The 14734-nt window shown below is 35.9% G+C and overlaps 1 protein-coding gene across 7 annotated transcripts in view; it reads left to right on the top strand.

Annotated features, from left to right (window-relative positions):
- LOC110655056 (rRNA (cytosine-C(5))-methyltransferase NOP2C) overlaps window positions 1-14734 on the top strand; it is a 57193-nt gene that overhangs the window by 23651 nt on the left and 18808 nt on the right. For 2 of the 7 annotated variants that reach the window (XR_009144698.1, XR_009144700.1), the window contains exons 12-13: window positions 1393-1454; window positions 2873-3151. Coding sequence is in view for 2 of the 7 variants with exons in the window: in XM_058137574.1 (XP_057993557.1) it covers window positions 1393-1454; window positions 2873-2987 (177 nt within the window). In the remaining 5 variants the exon portion in view is untranslated. Of the gene's footprint in view, window positions 1-1392; window positions 1455-2872; window positions 3365-3497; window positions 3776-4068; window positions 4183-14734 lie in introns of those variants that run through there. The other 5 variants (XM_058137574.1, XM_058137576.1, XR_009144699.1 and 2 more) reach the window with 4 other exon arrangements.

Genomic DNA, 14734 nt, shown 5'->3' with positions numbered 1-14734 from the left:
TATACAGAGAAATAATATAGTGATTGACTTTCCATAAAATAGTGATTGACTTTCCATAACAAGTGTAATTAGGTTAATGGATAGTATAGCTTTTAGTTTGTAATGGATGATTTATCTGATTATAGTGGAAGATGACATGCCCTTAGACATAATCCTATGTTGAGAGGGTAAGCCACGTAAATACTGTTGTGATTGTTTGTTTTTTTTTTTTTTTTTTTTATTGTTTATACGCTTTTGTGGTGCACAAAGAAAAAGACAATGAGATTCTTCCATACTTCCATTTAGAGCAAATTCTGTGATGGCTCAAATCAAAACTCATAAGGAGAAAAATTAAGGAAAGCTAGAGCTAAAGCATATCTATCTTCTGCTGTCTCACTCTTAATTCTCATAAGGATCATGCAACTGGAGTCTGCTGCAGAAATTTGGGAGTATCTAAAAAATGAGTACGAAGGCAATGAGAGGGTAAACACATGCGAGTGATAAATTTGTTGTGAGAATTTGAAATGTAGAAAATGAAAGAGTCAGAAACTATCAAGGAGTGCCAAGGCAATGAGAGCTTGTCAACATACTTCTTGATTGTTTCTGACTTGTTCATTTTTTGCGTTTCAAATTCTCGCAACAAAGTTATCACTCGCGTGTGCTTTGCTCTCTCATTGCCTTGATATTCATTTATGAAATACTCTCAAATTTCTGCAGGATACTCCAGTTATATGATCATGGTGAGAAAACAAAAAATAGGCATGCTTTAGCTCTACCTTTTGTTGCCTTTTTCTCCTTATGTGTTTTTGTTTGAGCCATTGTTGGATTTGCTCCAACTAGAGGAATCTAATAGTCTTCTTCTACAGCCTGTCCAATGCCTCAAGATGAACTGTCATTTGAACAGCCTAAGCTTTGATAATTTGCTATATCAAATTTTGATAGAACAATTGGTGTGAAATTTTGTAGTCCCTCTATCTCTGCATTTTTTTTTTTTTTTTGTGTTTTGTGAGTTTTTCTTTTTACGCAGATTGAATGACAAGAGCTTTCTATGGGCTTCATATGCTTATTTGATTCTATGCAATATTTTAGTAATTTTTTATGCCTTAGAATAGGAATGATAAGCAGATTTTATGATTTTTCGGTTATGTTTTCTAGTATAAATTCGAGCTTCAATCAATAAAATATGTAGATCATAATTTTCAAAAAGTCTCAAATATGTTTCTGTTTCTCTTCACAACAACCTTAGCCTCTAAAAAACCAACAATTTCTGGTAAATCTGCCCTCATTAAATTAAACAAATATCTGTGCTAAATTTGTGCATACTTGCATACATATTTTTGTATGAGTTGCTCTTGCGATTGAATGAGTTCTTACAAAGTTGCCCTTTTCTTTTTCAATCTTGATGCATTTCAGCACCCAAGGATTGGAGGACCTGGCCTTATTGGTGGTCATGAATTTCCTGATGGATACGTGGAGTAAGTACTGCAATCCTTTTAATTATTATTTGAATTTTTTAAGCACACTTTTTTTTTTTTCTGTCATGTAAACCGTTTGTACAAGTGATTGTCATTACATCTTTATTGTAGCAATTATGAATGCTTTCATTCTTTCATCTTTATTTGTTTTTCTCAACTCATTTTCCATAAATTTATTACAAAATGGAAAACCGCAAAACAATTGGTCTTTTATGTGTGGGAGGTGATGAGCTTTTATAGTCAACAAAGGATTGAACTTTCAGCTTCCTAATTATGTTCTTAACTTTGAAATTGCTATGGATTGTCATATAAAAGCTTCCGGTCAGGTTCCTTAGACTGAATCTCGTTAAAATGTAGTTCAAATTCCTTGTAACATTTTGGTGGTTTTTTTTTTTAATTATTATTATTTTAATCACGATAGCAATGGAACCCATGCAAACTTGAATTATGTATGTCAATTATCATGATGTTTTCACTCCCCTCAATCTGTATGATTGTAGGCCTTTTCTTGATAACTGATGCTTCATGTCCAGCAAGGACCTAACAAAAACAAATAAGGGGGGAAAAACCGGTTTGTTTCTCAATATGGTTGTTGGTTAAATTCAAACTATTGATGATGGAGATCAAAATGTTTACTTAAGGATTACTTTAGGATTCTCTTTTGCCTTTCGGTTATGTCCTTTCTTTATTGAAAGAATTTTATTTTATTTTAGGACCCCTTTTTAGTTCATCGTAAACATTTTATGTGCTCCTATGTAGATCCCACCTTGTATCTCTATAGTTCATGGTAAATTAAGTTCACTGAAGAATTGTTTCTATGTATCTGAACGAAATATGGGCCTACATTTTTTTTTTTAATCTAGTTTTTGGGTGGCGAATTCAATTGACTAATTGAGTTACTAGGTCTTCTCTTTATTCTTCTTTGGTCTTTCCTTCTTGTTCCATGTCAATTAGCTTGTTTATTAGCTTAAATAACATCGTGTATAATACGCCAGGGATTTATTTCAATTTTTTTTTTATATTTTCTATACAATTTTTCGAATTAAATAATGTGGAAATCAATTTCTATATTGACCTTTTCCTTACTATGCAAGGCATAGTACATTGGTTCTTATCTCAACTATATAAACTTCTACTTATGAAGAAATGTTCTATTCTGTGTTAAATTTCTTCAGCATCCATTTTGAATTTGTATGACCATTGAAGTATTTATTTCTTAAGAAAAGAATTGTAGTTGGGAAATATAACACCATAATTTTCCTTGTTCAAGGTAATACATCTATTGGTAAAGAAACGCTTGTGCTCAGGCATTTTGTACGATTTTTCTGTCACAAGTTTATTATGAAATTATCATGCAAGGCTTTTATTATTTATTTATTTATTCTGCAAGTAATCAATTGTATTGCTTGTCTCCACAGGGAGTGGTTAAGACCTGGAGAAGAAGAACTTGTTCAGAGGTTTGATCCATCATCTTCCCTTGACACAATTGGATTTTTCATAGCCAAGTTTGTGGTTGGCCCCAAAAATATTTAAACTTTGGGAAAATATTACTTCCCATTGAGATCTGAATCAGGTAGGGTGGTAGGAAAAAATTATGGAAATGTTCTCATTATCTCTGCTTAAGACGATCATGTGTAGCAGAGGTGAAGAGCGGAGCATCTTCATGCCTATATGATGCAGAAATCATGAAGAGAATAGTTAGTATTTTACATTCAATTATTTTCACCCTTCAAAGGTTTACAAAAGGCTTAATTTTCTGCATTAGTTGTTTGAAGCAATATAAATTCTGGATAATGAATCCATGAAATGCAGTAGAATTCAAGAAAATGATCACTAGATATGTTGCATTAGGTTTTACTTGATTATGATTTTCTTTTACATTATGAGAAGACTTATTTGCATTGGTGGAAGCATCCTTATCATATCTAGATGCCAGGATAAAATGCGAGAATTTTCGTACTAAGGCATTAAAAGAGTTTGAAAACTATTGGGCTCCCATTTTTTTGTTTCATTGTGTGCTCATGCTTGGCATTTGCTTTCCAGTTGGGATAAGCTAGCAACTGAGTGTTCTATGTATACAAGCTTAATAATATAGAAAAGCATGGCCAAGGTGAATAATCTTGATCCATGAATTATCTCTATCATCCTCTCTCTGACAAAAGATGTGAGATGAAGGGAGACACCCTAATCATACAAGCTACAATACAATTGCTCTGGCTACTTTATTATTTTTAATTCTTGTAGCAATTGACCCCATTTATGGGCGTTTGGTATAAAGTTAAATAGGGGTATTTATTGCTCTTATAACTTTTAATTTCTTATTACTGTTATTTAGATGATAATAAGGTATTAAGTTAATTTTTAATCTAATTAATATCTATTTTCTTTTTAGAGGTGAAATGTTAATTTTGGAGAGGTTAGGTAATAGGGCTAAACAAATATTAATAAGACATTTATTTATTTATTTTTTTATCAAATATTATTAACTTTTACACCTTTAATTATTTATCATATAAAATACCATTTACTATTATACAATTAACTATTTTTTTACCTCTATAATAATTCTTTAAAATTTGTAGATACCAACCATCAATTTTTTAACTTTGTGCAGGCTAGATTGATAATCACGAGAAACAATGCATTCATGAAATTTTCATATGAAAGCATGTAACAATTTAAATGTTACAAATCAAATATACAAGGTTATTAATTAAGTTCTTGTGCATGCTTTGGCTAGATTTATATTCAAAGTAAGTTATAATTTAATTTTTTAAATATATTTTTAAAATTTAAATAGTTTTTATTTAATTTATTTTTAAAATTTAACAATTACTTAAAAAAAAGTAAATTTTACAAAAATTTCATGAAATAAATTATAAAATAATCCTAAATTAATATTTTATTCATTAATAATTAACTTTATTAATTTTTTTATGGGTTATCTGTAAACTTTTCCGTAATTCCTCATTGAGCCATCCCTTAAAACACTTTCTACCAAAAAAATATTGATTTTTAATAGTGGACCTATTTGATTATAAATTTTATTTAAAAGCTTATATGACCGGTGATGAAAAGTTAAAAACAACAAAGATATCTACTGCCCAATAAACGATAGGAAGTCATTTATTTTTAATGAAATTAATTATTTGATTATTTATTTTGAAAAATTATGTTATTTATATTTACTCTTTAATCTATCCATTTAGTTTAAAATAAATTTTTCATTAGTCAATATATTTAAATAAGAGAGAAATTATTATTATGAGTGTAGCAAGGTATTTTGCAGTCGCCTGTACGAAAGCTCTTACTGAAGTGGGAAAAGTGAGGAGTCGCTACTTTAATTTTGAGGGAAATTAAAGAAAACCATTTGTGAAAACAGATCAAAAGGAAATCACTTCGAAAATAGAGATTCTAGATTCAGGGTCCGTATACGGGCGGGGAAGGTGTTAGGCATCCCGTCTCGTCCCTTAACGAGGGTAAACAGATTTAATGTTATGCTCTTTTATAAATTAAAAAGGTAATTAGGGGGTTGGGATAGTGATGATGTTAATCCTTTGTGCAAAATAAAGGAATGTTTGATATTTCACTTATTTTGGGTGCCCAAGAACACAAGTTCGTGAGAGGGCCCTTTAGTGAATAGGTGTTAAATAAAGTTATCTTGCATATTGAAGTTGTGTTATTTTAATTTTGATTTTGTTAAGAGAGCTCAGATAAGAAGTTTCTACCGATTTCTAGATATGTTTTATCAAGAGTTTTAGGTGGGCGATTTCGGATAAGAACCCTCCTCCGATCTCCACACATTTTATAGAGGTTTTGGTTGAGAAACGGGTAAGAACTCTCCCCAAATCTCTTTGGGTGTTTGGTTAAAAATTTGATGAAGGATCTCGGATAAGAGCTCTCCTCCGATCTCCGCGTTTTTATTTGAATGGGGATCAGGTAAGAACTCTCCCCCAACCTTTTTGGTTCAAAATTTTAAATGGAGGATCTCGGATAAGAACTCTCTTCCGATCTCCGTATTTTGTTTGAATGAGGATCAGGTAAGAACTCTCCCCCTACCTCTTAAAGTGTTCGGCTTAAAGTTTTAATGAAGGATCTCGGGTAAGAACTCTCCTCCGTATTTCGCGTTTTTATTTGAATGAGGATCAGGTAAGAACTCTCCCCCGACCTCTTAAAGTGTTCGGTTAAAAATTTGATGAAGGATCTCGGATAAGAACTCTCCTCCGATCTCCGCGTTTTCATTTGAATGAGGATCAGGTAAGAACTCTCCCTCGATCTCTTAAAGTGTTCGTGACATAAGACCAAACTTTTCACCGATCTCGTATATGACTACCTTGTCCGAACTCTTTGGCTGGCTACATTCGATCTCTCTCGGTTACTAGTCTGGGGTCTTATCTCGATTCCCGCTCTATTATGCTATTTCCTAGACGCGCTTAGTAGCTCGACCTCATGACTTTTCTCCTGCCTGATTCCTTATTCATTCTTTGATTATTTTTACTTATCAAAAAAAAACTATCACGTTAGGATATTGCTACTAAATTACTTATAAGTTACCCGCAACCGGAACACCTATGTTCGAAGGAAATAGAACTAAGAACAAATAAATGACTTGAACTTATGAATGGAAAAAGTAAACTCAAGAGAATAAATATTAGCCGGAGGGATCTACGTGGGATCTTTAGTATGATTAGATTTAATGAAAATTTCGAGAATAAAAGCAAGGAAAGTAAAACGCGAGGCAAAATGACAGTCTAGGCACTTACCTGTGTGAGGTCAAGGTTATCGAACTGACTCTGGAGATCACAAGTATTGTAGAGTTGAAAGCTGGTGATACAAGGACCAATACTTACTTCGAGATTGCAAAAGCCAGGTTAAAATGCAGTTGAACCGAAGCGACGGAAACCGGGTCAGAATGAGATCAAGCTGAAAGAATAATGTGTTGATGTTGGGGTGATAAAGACAAGACTAAACAGAAATGGTGTGGTAGAGTGACGAACAAACTGAAAATGAAGGATTTCAGGGTTCGAAAACTCTATCAATAGAGATACTCGAGAAAACTAGTTTCTGAAGTTTCTCAATTTTTATGCAAGCTTAGAATGGCAAAGCAGCAAGACTGAATTAAGTTTCAGAGCCTTTCTGCTATAATCACAACCACCTTTTTTTTGTTCGTCCCTTCTACAGTATTGCATGTAGGTATTTATAGGGAACGGGTGCTATTAATGAAGGGTCAGGATCTCCCCTTGGGGAGACGGAAGGTTTGGATTTAAAAGGACATAATCCGATGTCTGAAAATTAAAGGAAATCAAAACAGACGGTTGGGATTCTATTCAGAATATCTGTCCTTTCTCTTCTTAATCCAACGGCTCAGGATCTTGCCTGTTAGGACAGATCCAAAGGCTGGGAATAAAAGGCGCTGGACCTGTCGTCTGCCTTTTGATCCAAGGGCTTCGGGTTTGTCCTTACAAGTATGATCAATGGTGGAGATTGAGACGCATGTAATCGCCATAATCGCTTTGGCGCTCACAAGAATGTGGGGGATTCTGCAAATGGGGCGTGCGGTGAAGATTTGATCATGCCTGCAATGCTTTAACTACCTCGGCTCTAATTATGTAGAGAGTTATTGGAAGTCATCTCATCCTCTTCGAACTTTCCGATCTCTCTTCCGATCTCTTTGTTATGACCCTTTTCCGATCTCTCATATCGGGCCCCTCTTCCCGATCTCTCCCATTCTAGAACTTTCTTCTTTACCCGACCTGCCTTAGTCAAAGCAATTAATTCTTCGGTTACCGATGCATCCGCTTCGGTTTCTGTATGCAATAAATGCTCAGGCCCCTATATATATGTACCAGCGAGAAAACTCCTCTGTACTTCATTCCTCCTCCTTCCATTTTTCCATTTCTCTTGTTCTAGCTTCTCCGGTGACAATTCCGATTATGGCGACTGCTTTTGATCTTTTTCCGACTGTTCTCATTGCTCCTCGACTGAAAATTTATGATCCCGGTGATCGGAGAATCATGAGAACCATATCTGATGACAGTGAGGGAACCTGACTGATTTATCGATCAAGATCGAAAACATCGATCGTGCCGATCTCGAATTGGTCTACCGATATAATCGGTGAATCGATCTCGGGCGAGAGGACTGCTAATTTTCATCTTAATATCGGTGATTGCCTCTTGAAGTTTATTTGGCTCCTCACCACATCAGGTGTCCCGACTGCAGCTCGATTCTGGTCGATGACATCGACGATGACTCCATTCACCATCATGAGAGTCATAGTCACTCCATCTGAGCTGCACATCTCTCCAATGCCTGTGGCTAGCTTTCTGATCAAACACATCTTTTGATTCAGCCACAAGACTAGGCTTTGACATAGGTCCTTACTAGGTAGGATGTAGTGCCTATCTTTAGAGATCGCCCAAATGATGTAACCTAACCTTTTAAAGGTTCTCTTAATGATGTAATCCGATATCTTGAGATCGCCAAATGATATAATCTGACCTTTTGGAAATGAAATGAAATTTTATTTGAAGGTTATTATTTAATTATTGCATTGGTTGTTTTCCGATCTCTAATGTGCATATCCGATCTGATCTTTAACTAAATAGTCATTAGCCGATCTGCGGCCCTGAAGATTCGCACAATCCGATAACCCTAACTAGCCGATCTCATTTTATTCGATTTTATTATTGTGTTTCTAGAACCTTGTCGCGACGTGTCAAGAAAGTGGGTCGATTCAGCTAACCGAAGCACCGTTTGGGGCTTCGTGAGCATTAAATGCTCAGACGGGTATAAATAGGGGGAGGGTCAGTCAGTTGCTCTCTTATGTCACTTTCAGCACTTTGCTAGCAACTTCAAAATTCTCTCGTTTTTTCAAGTTTTTTTTGGCACCGATCACATTCCGGTAAGGGTTTTAATCGTTCTCTAAGTTAAACTTCTTTTATTTCTTTGAAAATGAGCGGCGCCGAGGGTCAGAGAGCGGCCAGCCCTCCTTCCGTCCAAATTTCTTGGACGTCGGACGAAGTTGAGGTGGTCAGGCCAAGTGGGCGACCTGAGCCTCCTACGGCCTCTGCTTCAGCCCACGGTCAAGCGGCACAATCAAGACGAACACCTTCGTCTGGGAGAGAATCTTCCTGTGGACGAGTTGCCATCAGTCCTCCAAGAAACCGATATGCAATTGATTAGTTAATAATACAATCTTCGGACCGACTCGTACGAGCTTATCAGATGCCATTGCGATCTCCGAGCCGATCACTTCTTTGAAGAAAATAATGCGATCATGATATATGAAGAGCAATTAAAAGTCGGGCTTCGGTTTCCTCTTGATAACTTCTACAAGGACGTTCTGAAGCTCCACCACGTATGTATAGCCTAAGTACATCCGAACTCATGGCGAATTCTGGTGGCTTTTAGAGGCTTATGCCAAGCCAAGAAGCTCGAGCCTACAGCGAAGGTTTTTGCGAGCTGCATAGACTTACTCGTCGAAAGAACGACGAGTATTGGTTCTTCCAAGCCAAACCGCACTGTGGGCTTTTAACCGATCTCCCCTCTTCACTGAAGAATTGGAAGAATCACTTCTTTATGTTGAGGAGCAAGATTCCAAACGGTTTTAAAGGTTTCCCACGTAGCTGGCAGTATTTGGGCTCATCAATTCCAAAGAAGGTTGCCTTGAGTAGGGACGAGGGTGCCATGGTAATGGAATTGAAGGATCAGGCGGCCACTCACAAGTATTCGTGCTTATACGTTGTTATGGCCGAACTGAGATGGTGGCTAATGCGGATGATCGCCAATGAAGACTACGAGCTTTAGCTCTCTGACCTTGGCCCTGGTACCTTCTATATCTCTGATCTTTGAACTTTAGCGAACTCACTGACTTTTATTTGTGCAGGTATGGCAAGCGGCGATGCTTCAAAGGAGAGCCGGAAGCGAAAGAGGGAGGCAGGAAGGTACGAGAAATGAAGATCGCCGCGGCATCACAAACGCCAAGGCGAGATTCAGGAGAAGCGCCGGGAGACTCGTCTTGACCTTCGGGCCAACTGGTCCCAGAAGTAGAGGTAGCTCCTTCTCCCCCTTGACAAGAGGAACCACCACCTCCACCTATTCCTTCTAGTGCGGAAGGTGGGTTTTCTCAACCTACTGTGAGGACCCTGTCTCGAGGTGCTCAGGTCCTCATTCATTCCCTAGAGAAGAACCGATCAGTTCGGGAGAATTTGGGCTTGGCCAAAGTTCTGGGAGCTTCCATCTGTCTCCAAGAAGACCGGAACAGGCTAACCCCGGGTAGCATTGACGATCTCCTGGCTCAGACGATGAGTTTGAGCGTAGAGAGCCTGGTGAATCAGCATATAATCAGGGAAAAGGTTCATCTTCTGAAGCAAGAAATTCTAAAAGCGGTCCAGAACGCAGCTTCTGCCCAAGCCCAACTTTCATCCGCCCATTACTATATTGCTGAAATTGAAGGTCGGATGAAATCCTATGAGGATAAGTTGGCCGAACAGGCTCGTGAACTTAGAGAAGCTCGGGCGCTCTGAATTGTCGATGTTGTTCGCCTTACCGAAGAAATCAAAGCGAAAGAAGAAGATGCTGTGACGAGGGAAGCTGGTGCTTATGTGAATGCCCACAATGATCTTCTGGCTGAGCTCAAGAGGTGTTATCCTGGGGAAGATTTCTCGTGGATGGTGGATTTGGCTCCTCAAGACGAAGAGGAGAGCGAGGAGGAAATCGCGAGAGAGAGGGAGGCTGAGCGAAATGTCAATGTACCTGGAGAATAGGCTGGGGGTGACCTTCCAGCTGAATGACTTGTAACCTTTATTTTGAGATGAAATGAAATCCTTTTTGTTCAATTTCTTGATGAGATCGGAAAGTATCCAAATTGTATGAGTGCTTGATTGTTTGAACGTATTAGGACATCAAACTTAAAAGCGATTATTAATCTAAGTATAAGAGGTCGGAAGAACATTGTAATCATGAGATCGGCCTAAGCAGAGACCAAATACTGGATAGAACTTTAGATCATTTGATTTGAATACTTAAGATCCGAAACACCATTAAGTCGGACTGAATCCTTAACTTTATAAAACGATTTTCCCCAATATGTATACAGGAGAGATCGGAAATAAGACGGGATGGCATGGAGATATGATATTGGTTTGATCTCCTTTGTCGAGAGATCGGCAAGCATTCGATTAGATGTGGGATCGGTTTATTTCCTGATCGACTCACTTGTAACAGAAGAATGTCGGTTGGGGGTTGATTTTCAAAGTTCATCGACTTCGGTGAAGGGCCAAAATATGGTGTTGACAATGAGATTAAATAATTTAAAATTTAAAAAATATAGATATTATATGATTGCGTTTTAAATTACAATAATTGAATAAAATTTTAATTAACAGTTAAAATGACTGAATGAATTACAAAATAAACATAATAAAAATATAACTAATTTATATATTTTTTAAAATAATGATGAAATAATCATTTTGTTAAATAAAAAATTAAATGATATTTTTTCGAAAATATCATCAATCGTTATAGTATGTGGTATAGATTATCAGAAGATTGTAAGGACTTCTGCTCACTATTCATCATGCATTGTCCTTTCTTCAAAAATCTTGAATGGATGCTCTGTATTTAAAATTCAGTTTATGAATAACTGACTTATTTTAAGTCTGTCATCACAAGAGACACCTTCATTATTCTTAGAAAGAAAATTACAGCCTATCTACATGAATTCGACAACTTTAGACTAAAGGCTCAAATTTTGAAATCAACCTTTATATGTCCAAAAGCAAAGCTTGAAGAAGTTTCAGACTACAGTTTAGAGTTATGGTAAGATTTACATGATCCAAAAGATATGGATATTGAAACCAAGCCCTTTGATGAGTCTAGAAGGGAAGAAGGATTTATATGGTAAGGACATCGATTCTGATGATTTAGACTATTACAATAATAATTTAAATCCTAATCAGAATTCATTCTAAATAGAACCCTTTCTAAGACAGAACCAAAGGACGCTCAGAAAATTCAAATTTAAGCTTGTAGGCTATACTGGCACAAGCTTTACAATATGTAACCCGTGATAGGTGCCCTCAGAACTCCATTTGAATTGACAGTAGGTTATCCCCTTAAAGCTGGAAAGATATATATATCAATACAATTAATTTCAGTTAGATAAGTTATTTGTCTTCATATATGACTTAGGTATGAGTTTTGTGCCTACCTAACTAGTTCTTATCTTATTAGATGTCATTACTTAACTTTAGGTAGACATGTATTTGTATGAAAAATAATTGTAATAGTTCCAGGTCTCCTCCTATATAAAGGGAGTTTTGGTTTCATTTGTAGCAAGACTTACTAAGAAATAACATTTCTGCTTCTTTATCTTATGGTTGTCTAAATTTCTTTCCCTATCCTGAAAGTCAAAAATTCTATCATTCATATAATCCTCTACTAAAGCATGAGTATGTTCTACACTTGCCACTCTTAGTGGATCTTGTATATCAGAAAATACTAGTTCATTGATCTATTGCTACGGTTCTTCAAATATAGTTCTGTATAATAATACAAAAGGGTAAAGCCTTGGGATTTGTTTGGCTATGTTGGCTTATTGTATCTCAACACTGCATGAGTATTATTATACTTAACTCAGGTTTGAGGGCTCCCGGCCAGTCATTATATCAGAGCCTGTGAGTTTTAAGAGGAGGATGTGAATAAGGTTTAATTTGAGATGAGTAAGGGAGATCAATTAACCATGAGTTGCATAACACCAATACCATCTTTAAACATTATTATTGAATCAGCTTCATCCTCTTCATCCTCTTCCTTTGACTCAGTCAATCTCACCTCTACTCTTTTCCTATCATTTTCCTGTAGACGAACCTTAGTTTCTAAAATAGATAACCTGGTTGAAATTTTACACATACCTGATGGTGCATAGGTTTAAGAAAAGGACGATGCAGGATGAACAGTGAGTAGAATTCCTTACCATTGTCTGATGGTCTATGCCATAGACTATAGTGATTGATGATCTTTTTTAAGTCATTGCACTATTGAGGAATTGGCTTGAACTATTCAAGAAAATTTCATATTACTTTTTCCTGATTGTTTTTGTCATTTAGGAAATAGTACATGGGAATTGTGGGGACTTCAAAATCAATGGCATAGAGAGTCATCATGCGTCATAAGAACCATTTTTCTTCAATTAGTAGGTCATCTGAGGGACTAAAACAAAAAAATTGTGAGAAATGGAGCATCTAGACAGAACTAAGTCTGGCTGTCTTTATGTTGTCTGAGAACATTGGATAAGTTTTGAAAATGAAACAGATGGTTTTTCCCAAATTCAACAATTTGGGACGGGGTCATTGTTAGTGTGCATCTAGGTAGAAATGTTTTTATTGCTGGAATGAGGAATTTGGGTATTTGAGCTTTAGAGGAGTTGGAGGAGTTCGCCATAAAGATGGGAGGAATTGTTTGAAGAGAAGTGAGTAGGGATATGTTTGGAGGTCTTGTGAGGAGATTTGGAATGAGATTGAGATGCCTTTTTATATGTTGGACAGTATAGTTGTATTTATCAAATCAGCTTTTGAGCATCGGTAGTTGTGATTCCGGAAGGGACTTATTTTTAAAATGAAGTACCTTTGAAAAAGATGAATTGTCCATTACTATCAGAAAATGATGGCTAATAAAATGAAATTCAAATTTCTTAATTCAATTCTTAATGGCTAGGATCTCATTGTAAATTGTGTGATAATGTTTTTCAGACTCTTTGAATTGTTCACTTATATGATCACAAATTTATTGCTTTCCATCGAGTTCTTCAAGTAAAATAGTACCCCAATATTCGTCACTAGCATTAGTCTAGAGAATCCTTTTTCCTATGCTTGGAATTTTTAGAGGAAGAATTTTGGGCTATTTTTTTTAAAACTTTTACTGCTGTGGTATGCTCTTTGTCCCAGGTGGGAGCCTTCTTTTTTAGCATTTTGGAAAGTTGGGTGGTGTATTTGAACACATGAGAGATAAAGTCTCTGAAATAGTTGATAATTCTAAGAAATTGCTGAATCTATTTGTGAGAAGGGGGCGTGAGGCGAAATATCATCCATTAGAATTATATAAAATGAACCAGGTAATGCCCAAGAAAGATGGTGGAGTCACAATGGTCTCACTTAAGTACCACCTCCTTAGATAACATTTCCTAGACATGCACTTCATACAATCCTAATAGAACAAACCACTGGTAAGTATCATCTTCCCATAACATTACCACAGTATTAAAGATTTATGCCACGAAGGCATAGATAGACAGGAGTCGCCACCCGGGTAATAACCGGGAAATATTCAGTGTTTCTTCCGAGGGTCATGGATGGCAACTTACTCCTCGCAGAGTTTTCACAACCGTCATTATCATAGCCCAATGTCTAGGTTCGGGATAGTGGGTACGTAAGGGGAAGGTGTTAGGCACCCCTTACTCCTGGTCTAACCTCGTTAATTCGAGTGGCAGTCCTCTATTAATGTTTCTAAAAGTCTTATTTATTATTCATTTATTAAACTTCATCTTAAAAAATGGAATTCTAGTCCTACACACGCAAGTAATTCACAAAGGGCTGTTGTTTACAAATAATTTTCATACACAAGTAATTCCTATATATGAGGTTGCTAATTATTTAAATGATATTTACAAGATGACTAAAATTAATTTATTATTGAGAATTTAATTTACAAACAAATTCAATTTCAAATAACCCTATGTTTCTATTTAACCTAATTAATTAATTTTCACTAAATTACCTTAAGGATAATTAAATTAAGTTAATTATGTACATGTGTAATTTATTCTAATATCACATAAGGCCTAAACAATCACAAATTAATAAAGGTTTCTAACATGCAAATTTATTTTACAATTACTAAGTATTAAATTAAATTTATTTTACATGCCAATGTTAGTTTAATTTACAAATAAGATTAATTTTAATTTACAAAGTATTTATTTAAATTAATTACATGCAAAAATTGGTTAAATTAAAAATAAATTTAATTTTAATTTATCAAATAAAAATTTTATTATTACTACAATTTTATGCCAATGGTTATTAGAGGAGTTTAGGGCTACTTATCTGTTGGTAAATGCAGTTGCCATTGGGGCAAGCTACCTTTAAAAAAGGGCTTTCTCTTCTAGTATGGCAATGATATCCCTGGCTTACTCCCGTTTAGCTTCACTTAAGCTCCACTCAAATGCCCTCTTTGGTACTTACCTTAGGGCTACTTATCAATTTTATTTGTAGGAA

Source organism: Hevea brasiliensis, chromosome 16, assembly GCF_030052815.1.
Source record: "Hevea brasiliensis isolate MT/VB/25A 57/8 chromosome 16, ASM3005281v1, whole genome shotgun sequence".
NCBI classification, from domain to species: Eukaryota; Viridiplantae; Streptophyta; class Magnoliopsida; order Malpighiales; family Euphorbiaceae; genus Hevea; species Hevea brasiliensis.
The sequence above is the reverse complement of the archived record's forward strand: the minus strand, read 5'-3'. Positions and strand labels throughout refer to the sequence as shown.